General features: G+C 44.4%; 1 protein-coding gene across 1 annotated transcript in view; it reads left to right on the forward strand.

The window, feature by feature from the left end:
* Positions 1-13,716, forward strand: part of RBFOX2 (RNA binding protein, fox-1 homolog (C. elegans) 2) — a 373,260-nt gene extending 359,544 nt beyond the window's left edge. The window contains 3 exon segments of the mRNA XM_006865227.1: positions 11,376-11,464; positions 11,879-11,951; positions 13,672-13,716. Of these exon segments, the coding sequence (XP_006865289.1) occupies positions 11,376-11,464; positions 11,879-11,951; positions 13,672-13,716 (207 nt within the window).
* Positions 13,717-14,756: the final 1,040 nt, after the last annotated feature.

The raw sequence follows: 14,756 nt of genomic DNA on the forward strand, positions 1-14,756 counted from the left end.
GGATATATATATATTTATATTTATATATTTAAGAATGCAAGCATGCTTCTCTGCCACTGCGCTTGCCCCTGGGTGCAAAAACTCCGCCTTTGGGATTCCTGGTCATTGCTAGGGCCAGCCTACTGGACATATTCTTTTCCCTTCCCTACACCCACAGATAATCTGCGCACCACTAATTTATTTGGGAGATGACCAATAGGTTTACAGTCTTTTATTACTCTCTGTGTCATTGCACACATACATAACAAGACTAGCTTAGCCCTAAACCAAGTCTTTCCTTTTCCCGCTTTTCTTCTCATTTCATATCCCTCTTTAGAGCATTTAGAGCTTTGGTTTATGTAGGTGGCAATAAACTCTTTGAACTGCGTGCTTTCGTATTTTGCATTCTTTGAGAGAGTGTTATCCTTGGAAGTGAAAGAGTGAACCGATACAAGTTCAGAGTGAGTGAAAATCGGAGGACGTCTTATAGGCAGAGCCTAAAGCCCTTCTTTACCACAAGGTACGCAGCTAAGCGGGTCTCATTTCTTACGACTTGTCTGGAGGAATATAAGTGGTGTAGTTAACACCCTAGGTTCTTCTTACAAACATTTGGTTGTCATTCAAGGTTGGTTTATTCTACCAGCCACGTTGACATGTAATCCAGTATGTAAACTGTCGAACTGTAGCTAAAGTCCACAACTGGTGTGCCCCAACTTATTTAAACCAAGCAAAATAATTTGGCAAAGAATGGAGGTCTGCGTTTTGAAGTCTTGTGTTAGGGACTCTCAAAACAGTGTTTTTCAGCAAAGAAGCTTGTGTCACCATCCAAGTCATTAAGAAAAGCTTCTCAGCACAAGATTACTCTATGGAAATAGGTTGGAATTTTCTGGAAATGCTTTCTCCCACTTACTCTTCTCCACATCCATAAGGGTACCTTTCTAGTAGCCCCGCAATCTGCCAGAGATTCGCTGGCTAGCTAAAGAAGCTATCGGGGCACTTTCAGAATGCATTTAGAGGCTCTGTGTGTTGTCGGGATTAAAGACTGGCCCATACAGCCTCTGAGCTGCAGGTGACTCTACACCTGTACTGTGTCAGGCCAGCAAACCCACTGCCATCGAGTCGATTCCGACCCACAGTGACCCTGCAAGACAGAGGAGAACGGCTCCTGCAGCAGGGATTCCAAGACTGCCTGAGGAGAGGTGGTGGATTTGAACTGCCACTGCTTAATGCGCTGTGTCAGTTAGGCCGTCAAAGCCCCAAAACCCACAGTCATCACGTCTGTTCTGACGCATAGCAAACCTATTGAGGGTTTTGATCCTTTAAATCTACCTGGGAACAGACAGTCTGATGGGTAACCGCCCAGTGCTTAACCCACAGTGCCACCAGAGCTTCTCAATCCTTCATTTAAGAAATGCTTAAAGGAGCCTTAGCCTTTGACATAACTACCTCATTTCCCAGGTATGTTTTAGAGAGATTCTGATTCATCCAGAATGACACAGATTGCTTGTTGAGGATAAAACTCAGCTAATCCGTATTTCATTACCTCTCCTCTGTGCTTTCATTCAAGCCCTCCTCTCTCCTCAGATTGTTTGAAGGACTCAATGAAATCTACCTTTTTCCCATGCTCACACAGAACCTTAGGGGTTGGGAAAATCAGTTCCACTTTGGCACCAAGTTGCCCCTTTCTAACTACCTGTATTTATTTGTATCTGGTCTTAGCATTTAGCACATATGTTCTCCCGCCACATTAATATCCATAGTCCCATCAAACTCATCTTTCTGTTGTGAAGCTGTGTTCTTGAACTTTGGTCTGTTAGAGCAAGCATTTTCCATTTGGATTATTCCTTAATCAAATTGTTTTATTTCTTCTTTGAAATATCTTCCTTATTTTGTTGGCTTTTAAGTGTGGCTTGTTACGTCACCTGACCAATTGTTTGTGTACAGGGCTTTCGCTTTCTTGATCCATAATGTATGATTTTATCAAGAGAGATGATTTTTTTTGTATCGCCTTCCAGAAAAGACTTGAATTTTTAAATTCTGTCTGGGTTCCCTTATCAAACTGAATAGAATGAGTTCCATGGCATTCTGTTTTTGCTGCTTTCTTTTCACTAGTGACCCTTGTTGATGAAAAGAGTTAGTAATAATGTTTTTCTCCTTTGTTAGTTCCTCTCTTAAAGTCGCCTGGAGACAAAAATCAGTCACTAGTGTTGAGATAATATCCAGGCCCACTAACAAAAAGCAAGACCCCATTATGAGGTGACCTGCTGACCCTATCCCATCATGTAAGAGAGCAAAGGGATGCTTTAGAAACAAAACCCAACCCCATGGCTTTACCTTGTGTTTTACCCATCTGTGGAAATCTACCAACAGAAGTTTAGTTCTTGTTGCTTTGGAAACGCTGAGTGCTAGGTGTATATAACAGGAGCATAGAGCCCGAGCTTGAAGAGGAGACCTAAGGGAAAAGAGTTGAAGGTGCTGGTTCTTAGCCGTGGAGATTCCAGCTGATCCTTTCTTGCTCTGCTCTTAGACAGCCATCCTGCTGGCTAGTTTCTTCTTCTCTCTCTTTTATTGGCCCTCTCCTCTCTGGAGAACTGATCTGACAGTTTTGTCCCTGATTTGTAAAGAGATCCACCAGGATAGGATCGGGAGTGTGGCAGAGAATTAATGTGTCCACACACACGCCCCACCTCCCCGCCATACACACACACATACACTTTAGTTTTCACCTGTAGAAAAAGCATTCAAAGCAAGCCCAAACCTACAGCCGTCGAGTTGGTTGTGACTCTGGGAAGGCATATTGGACCCTAATTAACTTCTCCAATGGGGTAACAAACAGCCTCAGATCTGCCTCCTGTGAAAAGCATGCTTGCATCCAAAGGAAAGAAAAGGCTGGTGGGCCCCTGAGCGGGCCTTTTGTATGATGGTTTTCCTTCCACAGCTGTGTTTTTGAACTGCTCTTCTGTGTTCTGTTATAGAATAGTCTTACAGGAACCAATCATTAGCGCTAAAATACCTCAGGTAGGAGTGCCAGTGTGACCTGCCAATCAATCAGATTGTGGATTGCAGTGAACAAAATTGAATTATACTAACCATCCCAGCTCCACGTTAGAGATGGGAACAGAGGCTTTCTGGGACAATCAAGACTTGTGAGCGTGTGATTGAAGCCCCCGCTCCCTCAGCCGTGCACAGAGCCACACCAGGCGTGTCCCAGCACTGCCACCTCTGTCAGTTTGTCAGTCCCATTTCTCCATGGTGTGTAAACTGGTTTTCTCTAGCTGGAGATCTCGGCAGCTAGGAGCCATTCTCCTAGTGTGGTCGGAATGAGAAAAGGGAGGAAGTAGAACTCTGGGTTCACATTGAGACCGGTCATGAAATCGGAGTAGTCATTGGACGGTGCCTCCATATGCATCTGAAGTGGCCTTCAAAATCTCTACGTGTTGGGACTCTTAAATGGAGCTGTGTAGTTCCCTGGTCCTCTTATCCTTCCACCTTACAGGAAGTTCCGTGGGGTCATTGGCTCATTAGACACTGCCGGAGACTTGGCTGCTAGCTGGCCACTAGAAAACAAAACAGTCTGTAGCTTTTCGTAATCCAGCTAGTTTATTATGTGGCTGCCCAGTGAGATTTTAGAAATGAACTAATCTGGAGAAAGGATGTTTGAAAAGTTTAATTCAGTAAGACTCTCTTCTCCACCCTGGAAATAGAGAACAGTGGTTCTCAGCTGGGCTGGGAAGAAAAGGAAGAGGCAGGAGGAAGTTAGAACCAGCTCCCGGTGGAATGATTCTCAGAGGCAGAGGATCGAATTGATCATCTGCTCTGCTGGAGGGACTGGAATCATAGCCCCTGCCTTCCTCTGCCACCTTCCTCTCCTCACACCCACTCCACTTGATTCTCAGTCAGACTGTACCAGAGCCCGGCCTGCCCGTTTCCATAGACAATAGATGTATGCACCACCTAGAGGTGCCAAGCTTTCATTCTGTCTGCTGGTCTTGAAATACACAACTCTTTTCAGTGTCACATAATGTCATTGTCTTCCAGGTAGAAAGGAGGTGTCTTGACATCACATGCTCACCAAAGTCCTGTTTGAATGTAAACCTAAAACAGAGTTATAACAAAAGTAAAGGCAAGGTTACAATCATGAGGAGAGAAAAGTTAAGAGTGTGAGTTTAAACTAACAGGTTACAGGCCCGATCCAGGCGGGCTGGCATTTAGAACCCTTCCGTTTGGTCCTGGTCTCAAACACAGGTACAGAACTGTTCAGAAAGGCAGGGAGTCAGTGTGGCAACATTACAAATTAATTAGACGACAGTACTGATTCATAGTGGACTAGAAACTCCCTAGGCAGCAACATGAAACTATGGAGAGCTGAGATTTTATTGTAATCACATTAGAAGTCACTATGGAAAAGGCTCTTAAAGGTAACAGCATTTTCCTGTGAAAAAGCTGGAAGTCCTTTGAAAAAGCGGAGTATGGTCCGGATATGTACAAAGATGTCATTCTTAAGGACAGGAACTCTTTTAGACAAACACGGGGTCAAAATATGAGTGTTGGAGAGGGCAAGAGTATGAGTGGGGGCTGCAGGCTGGGACCCCATTGGCAGGGTCTGGCAGGGTGAGGACAGATATCTAGGAGAGTCATGTAGCCTGGGACTACCCCAATCGGAGCCCCAGGAGCCATTCAGAATACAGTATAAAGGAACTAGGAGGTCATTATCCTTAAAGGGGATGTGTCTATGTGGATCAGGCCTAGCCCTGTCAAACTTATCCACCTGTCAGAATTCCCAAAGCTGTCTGTGTGTGCTCTCCTACATTAGGGTGTGCTGTGACCATGCTAATCCCCATTTTTTGTTTTATTTCAAATCACACACAGATAGAATCTGCAAACTGCTTCAGATCCAACAGGTCTGATTGTGTGTAAATACATATGTCCTTTTTCATTTTTATTAATGGTTGCTTCAGTTTTGCATCAGTGCATGGTTCAAAGCAGTCCACATCAGCTATTTCATGACTCCATTATCTCCAAATGAATTCTTTCTCCTCTTTTTTTTTTTTTTTTTTTTTTTTTTGTTTGTTTGTTTGTGCAGTCAGCTGAAGAAATGTTAACATCTCACTCTAAATCCCTCAGTGGAGTCTCTGTTCCCTTCTCTGATATAACAGATGGGTTACTGCTTGTTATAATTATTAACATTGTGGTGTGGGCCAGGGCTAGGGTGGGCAAGATTTACTATTTCCTTGGGCTGGGGAGGGGCCAGTCGTTAGGGTCTGGAATGTTAACTCAAGTGGTGACTGACTGTTTCCGTAATACCAGGTCGTTGTGGCTGCACGCTCTAGTACTTGAGGCTGTGTACTTCACCAAGCTTGTGGTAGAGCTAGGGCAAACCGCTGTCCCAAGAGAATGCTGGGATAGATAGAGTTAGCCAATACCAGTCTGAACGTGGTGATCTTGCTGGTTGTTTTAGCTCAGATGTTGGCATGCTTAGTTTTTAATGTGATTAATAAATGTGGCGCCATATCCCCTCCCCACGCCTGAACCCTGTCTCTCCTACCTACCCTCCCCACCCCCGTTCTTTTTGAAGAAACTTAAGAAACAATAATGAAAACTTTGGTGTTTCAAACTGCACTTGGTTCTCATGTTCTACTAAAAGCCTTCAGAATGACAAGTAGAAGTGGGGGAGACGATTTCACATCCTGGAATCTCTAATGCACCCCAGAATCCAGAGTAAATTCAGATATATCTACATTTCCTTTGTCTTAAATTTTTAAAATCGATTTTATTAAATAACCAACTTAAGCAGTAGCAGAAATATTTTGGAATAAGAATACAAGGAACTTAGAAAAGTTCATGGAATAATGGATTTGAAAGATAGTGGGATTCTTGCCCAAACTTTCTGAGGCCCCCTCATGTTAACTACAACTCTCCATCATACCCCATTTACTTTCTGATCTCTTGACGGTCATCCATGAATCACTTGACTAGTTTATTAAGATAGTACCTATCCATCCTACACATTTAAAAGCAATCAACAACAAAAAGCTCTTCATTCCTCCCAGTCGACTCTGACTCCTTCAGGTGGAACTCCCCGTAGGTCTCCTAAGTCGTCACCTGTGAAAATGCACCGCCATGTCTTTCTCCCAAGAAGCAGCTGGTGGGTTCCAAATGCCGACCTTTCACTGAGCAGTTGAGGGCCCCTACGCTCCCACAGCTCCCGTGATTCCGACTCACAATGACCCAGTATTGGATTTCCAAGGAACGGCTCATGAGTTTGAACCACCAATCTTGTAGTTCAAACCGACCTTGCGGTCCACTGCTTTTGTCCACAGTGCCAAGTCAGCACTCCTCTTTTTAGGGCCTCTCTAGAGCCCTGCTGTGGCTCTATAGGATCTGCACTGGAGTGCAAACCACAAGGTTAACGGTTCAAACCCACCAGCTGTTCCTCGGAAGCCCTATGCAGGGTGACTATGAGTCAGAACCAACTTGATGGCACTTCACAACAACACAGCACCATTGCTGCTTCTGCTGCTGTATGCGTCAAGCTGGTTCCGACCCTTAGTGACCCTGCATAGGGTTTTCGAGACTGTCAGTCCCTGAGAGCAAAAAGCCTCATCTTTTCCCATCCAGTGACTCGTGAATTTGATCTGCATTATTATAATAAAGTAATTAGGAGTGTTGTTGTTGTTGTTAAGTACTGTGGAGTCGGTTCTGACTCAGTGACACTGCACAGGGTTTCCGGGGCTATAAATCTTTACGGAGCAGAAAGTCTCATCTTTCTCCTGCAGAATGGCTGGTGCTTCCGAACTGCTGACCTTGAGGTTAGCAGCTGGATTCATAACCACTACGCTACCAGAGCTCCTTAATTAGGAGCATAATCACATTGAAATATTATTACCTTAAAATTAAGAAACTGTCAAGAGAGTTCGCCTTAATGCTGCTAGTCTTGAGACTTTTATTGTCAGTAACATTTGCATGTTGTCTTGACCCATGTTCCTCCACGGAATAACTAAGAACCTCCTTCAATTCAAACTCCAAGGTCAGAGCTCATTCACAAGAAGGAAGCTGCTCCCTAGATGAGCTCTCCATTTCCCTCTGGAAGGAAGGCCTTTTTTCAAAGGCTGGTCAGTTTGGGATTGTTCGGCTAGCAAGAACCTTATTCCTGAAACCACTAACGTGCTGCTGATGGTATCTTGCAGGCCGAGGGAAGTGAGCAGAAACAATTCTCATTAGAACCACTCTTTTGCAGAATTAGAATAATGTAGCTCAAAACCATCTCAGGAGAAAGATGAGGCTTTCTCCTCCTATAAAGATTGGCAGCCTCAGGAACCGTACCCAGGGTCACTTATGAGTCGGAACCGACTGGCACAGCCAGCCAGACAGCCAATTCCAAAACCTGACTGAATACAGTTAATTCCCAGAGAGTCTGTGTGAGCCCGTGTCTCCACCAAAAGTCGCCAAGAGCAGAGTGTGTTCCCATCAGAACCTCAGAGCCGCTGATCCCTTCATGGGAATGTTGCCTTTGCCGTGTGTCACAGAGCTTCCGTGCTTATATGGGTACCCACCAGTATGGCGTTCACTACCTTTACTTCTTCCAGGTTTGAAGATTATTTTGGTCTCAGAAGACCTGCTTGAGAGACAAACCTCATAATGCTGTATTCACAGAGAAGTTTTACTAAAGCTACCCCTGTTAGTCACACTGCCTTTGAGTTGGTTCTGACTCATGGTGACCCTAAGGAAGAGTAGAGCTACTCCACAAAGGTGCCAAGGCTGTACATCTTTATAGGAGCAGGCAGCCTCATCTGGTGGGTTTGAACTGCCAACCTTGTGATGCGCAGCCCCAGGCTTAACCCCCAGCAAGCTTTTCTTCAGGCTGATTTTAGTGCACTTGCTATAATGAGTAAATGATCCTTCAGGATTCATATAAAGCTTTAAGCTTTTCATTCTCATGATCAGCTATTGTTTAATTTAACAAATACTTTTACTCTTTAATTTCCTTCTTGGAAGCTTAGAAAAAGAAGTTAGATAAAGAGGTAACTTGAGTGAGTTAATTCTGTGTATTTCAGTGTAACACATTGCAGTCTGGGTGTGGAGCTTTGCCCAGATTAATCTGGTCTGCTGGTTCCTCTAGATGTAGCTAGAACTCCAAGGAGATGTATTGGTCACAAATAACCCATGTCCCTACCATTACCATTTCTTGGCCAGTATTTGTGGTAGTATCAATTAGGATTTTCATATTTGTATGAATACATATGTGGAAGCACTTGTAATTGAGAAGGAAACATTTACTTTTCCAAGTCATTCTCTTGAAGTAACTAAGAAGGAGATACTGCATTGACCTTTAGAAACACAATCGGATTTTTTGTTTTTAATGTACATTGTAAATACTTTCAGACGCCCATAAGAAATTACAGATATTTTCAAAATAAAATTTGAGCAGGAATCAAAGTAACAGACTAGAAGCTACCATATCAGATGACTGAGAAACAGCTAGAGCCCCAGTGGAAAATACTTGTTGACAATATAAGAAATGATGCAACAGAAATCAGAAGTTTCTTTTATAGATTTAGTAAATCGAAACAAATGAAGGACTGGGGCAGAAAGTATCAGATGTTCATGTGTGTGCAGTGGAGAAACTGTCAAAATGGACCCAGAACATAGTCATATTCAGCTTTGAAAGGGCAGAAATAAAAACCCACATCTGGATTCATTCAAATTAGACTTTTATCTAAAAACTAGGTAAAGGAACAAGAAGAGAAAAATAGGGCTTGCCACGTTTTAAGTAGCCAGTTCTGTGGCATTCGTTGTGGAGTTGGCTTGGAAGTACTTCACAAAGGCCTACATAGGGTTCAGGAAGCTCTGGTAGCATAGGGAATTATGAACTCGGGTGCTAACCTCAAGGTCAGCAGTTTGAATCTACCAGACACTCCTTGGGAGAAAGATGAGGCTTTCTGCTCCCGTAAAGATTTACAGCCTCGGGAACACCCTATGTAGCGTTGCTATGAGTCGGGACCGACTCGATGACACACCACCAGCACATATGGTCCACCATAACCAAGAGCATCTTTTGAGGATCCTGTTCATCTAAACATAGATAGAATAGCTGCACATCAGGGTTTGAAACTTTATTACTGGGAGGGATGTTTGAGCCATTTGAAGAAACGCCCCCACTCTGAGAGAATCTCTGGATTTTTTGTTGTTGGTGTTGTAAGTGCCATCAAGTCGGTTCCAACTCATAGCAACCTTCTATAGGCTTCCTGAGGAACAGCCGGTGAGTTCGAACCCCTGCCTTGTGGTTAGCAGTCCAGTGCTTTATCCTACAGTGCCAGACCAGGACCTTTTAGAGAAGGAACATAAATGCAGCTGTAACTAATGGGGCAAGGGCAGGGAGGGAGCTCCTAATCTATTTGAATCTAGTCAAAGGGTCCTCTATTCAATCTATGTTTAGATGAACAGGATCCCAAAAGGTGCTCTTGGTCACGGTGGACCATATGTGGTGGTGGTACGCCATGCAGTCGGTTCCAACTCGTGGTGACCTGGTGTGGCGCTGTGGGTTAATGTGCTGGACTAAAGTCAGTTTGATCCACAAGGTCAGCAGTTCAAGCTCACCAGCCGCTTCTCAGAAACCCTATGCATGGAACCAGCTCAGTGGCACTTGACAATAACAACAGAAGGTCCTCAGCTCTTTGTGATCTAATTGGCCTAAGTCTAGTGTAGATCAAGGATTGGCAAATGTTTTCTGCCTAGGACAGGAAAACCTTTCAGCATCGTGGGCTACATGGTTTCGGTCGCTGTGGCAGACCCATGGGTTCACAGTCCATAGTTTGCTGACCCCTGGCTTACATTGTTTTTTTCTGCTAAATATTATCCACATCAATGCCTTAGCCTCTTTGCATAGATGGGCGAGGCCGAATGGAGAGATTTCTGTTAGTCAAAAATCAACCCAAGTAGCATCCAGGTATCGGAAGTTGTTGTTCATTGCTAGGTGCTATCAAGTCGGTTAGGAGTCCTGGTGTGGCGCTGTGGGCTAATGAGTCAGACTGCAAAGTAGTTTGAACTGCAAGGTCGGTGGTTCAAGCTCACCAGCTGCTCCTTGGAAACCCTGTACAGGGTCACTATGGGTCGGAATCAACTCAACGGCACTTGACAATAACATCAAGTCCGTTGCTTATGCACAACAGAACAAAACACTGCCCAGTCCTGAACCATCCTCACTAGTGTTAGGTTTGTGCTCATTAAATGGGATGTCTTTTAACTCACACATAGTTCACACATCTTCTCAGTCAGATAAGGAGGCTTGGTGGTGCCTGGGTTAAGTGGTAAGCTGTTAACTGCGGGTCAGCATTGTAAACCCACCAGATGCGCACACCATGGCAGGAAGGCGAGGCTGTCTGAGAGCTCTCCTGAAGACGGACAAGCGCTGAAGCCCTAGGGAACAATTTTGCTCTGTCCACTGTAGGGTCACCGAGTCGGAGTCCACTGAGGAGCCATGGGCTCAGTCACATGCACATCTCCCAAATTTTTATAAATATTTTCCTTGCTGTAAGTTATAATAGAGATTGTAAAGACAGATCCAAACACATACCTCTCTTAATTGTCCCTGTGTACAGTAGAGCAAAACACTGCCTGGTCCGACAGCACACTCACAGTCATTGAGATCTTTAAGCCTGTTGTCACGGTCACGGCGTCAGTCCGTTTTCTGGAGGGACTTACCCTTCTTTTGCTGGCCCTCTACTGTCCTTTTCCAGGGCTGATTCCTTCTGATAGTATGGCCGAAGTACATGAAATGAAGCCTCACCATCATCACTTCTAAGGCACATTTTGTCTCTACTTTCTCCATGACAGATTTGTTGGTTCTTCCAGCAGTCTATGGTATATTCAATATTCTTCGCCAACACCAGAATTCAAAGGCATCAGTTCTGTCTTCCTTACTAATTGTCCAGCTTTCACATGCATACGAGGCGACTGAAAATGCCATGGCTTGGGTCAGGCACACCTTAGTTCTCAAACTGACATCTTCGCTTTGGAACACTTTGAAGAGGTCTTTAGCAGTAGATTGGCCCAATACAATCATGTCTTTGGATTTGTAGACTGGTGCGTCCATGGGAGTTGATTGTGGATCCAAGGAAAATGAAGTGACAACTTCCATATTTGTTGCCAGTCTAGTTGATTTGGGGTGATACTACAAATTGGAAAGCACATCCTTTTACTGGCAAGAACTTACTTTTCTACCAGAGGAGCAACATGCAGACTGATGCAGTTTGAAACATTTTCTTCCCTTGTATGTGTCAGTGTTTGTGTCTGTCCCTGAGTCTACGTGCGAGTGTGTCTGTGTGTTGGTGGGTGTGTTTATCTGTGCAGCGGGGGGGGAGAGGTCGCTGTAAAGTCAGTTCTCTTCTCTCCTGTAGGGTGGATATGCAGCCTACAGATATGCACAGCCTGCTACTGCAACTGCAGCCACCGCCGCTGCAGCCGCTGCAGCCGCTTACAGCGACGGGTATGTAGAAGAGGCCCATGGTGGTCTTCGGTGCCATGAGCAAACATCCCCCTCCTCCCTTCACCATTTCCCAGATGGGCTTTCCAGAGGCCCCTTCTCTGGCCTCTCTCAGGCCAAAAGCCCAGGGTACTGACTCCTTCCTGGCCTCCCCCTCTCTTGTTCTGAGTCTTCAGTTCGACACAGTGGTCCTAGTCTTCATCTCCAACTGCTTTCTTTTCCATTTTCTAGAAGCATTTGAGAATTTTTCAGCATTTTTCCATTTAGGAAAAGAAACAGGAATGTTGTCCATTCTGCCTGCTTCCTAATAGCAGTCCAAGGCCAAGGCCAAGCACAGTAAACCTGTAATCTTTGTTGGTTGAGTGTTCTAAGATCCCTGTCTTGTGTATACCTTCTGATTGTGTTTCTCCTTTCCAGTTATGGCAGGGTGTACACAGCCGATCCCTACCATGCCCTTGCCCCTGCCGCTAGCTATGGAGTTGGCGCTGTGGTAAGTACATAATACCTTTTGTTATTAAACCACTTTATTCTTCCTTTTACCTCCAGACTACAAAAGGGCTAGGGAGACAATCAGTTCAGTCCATTTCATGCATTTCCAAATTCTGAAAGCCACATAGGACTCTCTGGATGTTTTATGTCAACCTCTTTGCGTGTGTCGTAGTCAGTGCCACATGGCCTAGTAACGGCAGCAGGAGGAGTGAACAAGGGACAGTCTACCCTGAGAAATGGCAGCGTTGGGTAGAGAGAGGAGAGAACAGGCACACGGTTTATACTGGCTCAGACGTTAGCATTGTTTTATTGAGTTACATGATCTGTGTCAGCAAAAACTTGGAAGAATAAGACTTTCTACTTCTTACAGTAACCTTTTCAGAAATCCTGATGTATATAAAGGCAGGCGCCACAGGATGTCTCCGCTGTGCCTAAGCCTTCTGGTGGACAGTACGAGAAACAGCCAAGCCAACAATCGCTTCACAACAGTATTTTGTCGCAACGGTACCATTTGTGGCAGAATATGGTGTTTTCATGGATGTGGGGGAAACATCCTAGAACACTTCTAGCACAACCCCCTCACCCCAACGCAGGTTCTCATTTGTTCCTGTGGTTAGTCAACTGTTGACTTGGATGCCTCCAGGTCCAGGGATGGAAAATCCCCGATTCCAAAGGCAGGCCAGTCCACAGAGACGGTTCTGAATGGCAGGCATGAAGTTGTTGGTGAGGGAGTTAGGATGAAGTGTAACACTTAGACGTAAAGGAAGATGGCCGAGGCCGCCATCCCTCAGCCTGAGTTTCTCCTGATGAAGATTTGTGAGAGGAAGTCTTTGAGTCCCTGGAGGAGTGTTTAGAACGGAGATGGAGACGTACTATCTAGACAGGAAGGAGCATTTCTAGTGTTTTCATTAGAACCAAAATGATCTAAGACTTGTCCAAAAACAATGACCCAGAAAAGAGAAAGTCCTCAACAGAAATAGTCATTAAGTGAAGATAAAACAATGGATTTAGAACCCAGTTAAAACCCCCAACTATACACACACACACACACACACACACACACACACACGCACGCGCGCGCGCACGCGCAGGGTGGGGCGGCTTCTAAAGATTCATGGAAAAATTCAATGAAAAGATAATGGAATTTTCCTACTAACTTTTGAAGCCTCATGTATAAATTAAGAATAACAAAAAACAACCTCCTTTGGGATGTACTATAGATTGTACAGGAAATTTCATGCGTTCATTGCAAATACAGCACCATCTAAAGCGTGGGATGTGACCACTCATGCCTACCGGAGTGGTCAGCAGTCATCTCTGCCTTCAACAGATGAGGGCTACAGCGGCCTGGAGTTTTGGTCAGTGTTATAATGGGTCAGGGTAAAGAAAGACGCGTGCTTTCACAAGACTGTTTCCAGAGCTAGTTTTTAAAAACTGCATTAAATTGTCCTTCTGTGCTAATTTGTGTAAATAACAAAATACGTAAGGTTTCTATCGTCAACTAGATGTGGTCCTCTTTCTCTCCTTGAGACTCTCAGGTCAGCAGAGAATGTACTAGACCCCGGAGAGAGCACAGGGATGGTCTCCCATGTCTGAAGGCTTGCTTTTAGGCTTCAAGAAAAGCTATTTTTCCAAATCGCGTCTCCAGACAAATTTTTCTTCTCTTTTGACACTTCTTTCAGCAACCTCTTAATTATTTTTTATGTTTTTAATTACTGCAGGCAAGTTTATACCGAGGTGGCTACAGCCGATTTGCCCCCTACTGAAGTGACGTGAGCCCCCTGCACACGGGACAGCCCCCCAGTTCATGAGGCCTGGCTGTTGCAATATTTACTAGTAGAGGAACTGTATAGCAAGATGAAGAAGAAAAACAAACAAACAAAAAAGGAAAAAAAAAAAAACACAAAAAAAAGAGAATACTTTTTTATACCTCACTATGTTCTTTGAATATGTATTTTTCCTTTAAATTTCTGCCTTTAATTCTTTTGTTCCAAAGATTGTGCTTTTTTTCCTTTTTCTTTTTCTTTTTTTTTTTTTTTTTAAACTGTGGTTAAAAAAAAAAAAAGAATGCATTTCCATGTCTGTATGTCCGTGCTCAGCTTATTCTGTGAGTCACAGAAGAGGCAGTGAAAGAGGAGGGGGACGTGTTGGGAGCTGATCGATGCAGGTGACCAGAAATCAGCAGACAGAATTACCAAAGTGTGTCTGTGCTGCGTGGCTGGGGGACACGCAGAAGCGGAAGAGCCGCTCTTGGCCTGCCTTCCTTTCTGCCATAGGATCTAGTCTCCTGAGTTTCTGGTCTCTGGCAGGCAGTTCTGATTGGCTGTGGCTGGAATCCACACGCTGACAGATGATAGGAATTTGTGCTTGCAAAGCAGGAGAATTTTTTTTTTTTTTTTTTTTTTGTAAAGTCGCTTATCCCTCCTCTGTCCTCCTATCTTCTCCACTCTTTTTACAATCATCTTCCATGCGCAGCCTGAGACGGTTGACATCGTTTTTGAAATTGCCATATTGCTCTTTCCAAACGTGTTCTCAGGCTGTGGTTAATAAGCACCTCGTTAGGAAAGCAATTCTCAGAATGAACTGTGGAGTGTTCAAACACCCAGTCTTCTCTTTCCTGGAATCCGAGCTTTGCCGCTGGGTTTCTTCCCCTCAGATGGAACCATCACTTAGCTCATTGGACTTGTTACTAACACCATGTTCCCATGTCCTCAAGATGCAGGAGCTTTCGAGCCAGGAGCAGAAGACAAACCCGAGGCCAGATTGCCCCCAGGTTACCTGAGAATTAGAAGTTCTGGTTGTTGAG

The sequence above is a fragment of the Chrysochloris asiatica genome, unplaced genomic scaffold (assembly GCF_000296735.1).
Source record: "Chrysochloris asiatica unplaced genomic scaffold, ChrAsi1.0 scaffold00076, whole genome shotgun sequence".
Taxonomy (NCBI): Eukaryota; Metazoa; Chordata; class Mammalia; order Afrosoricida; family Chrysochloridae; genus Chrysochloris; species Chrysochloris asiatica.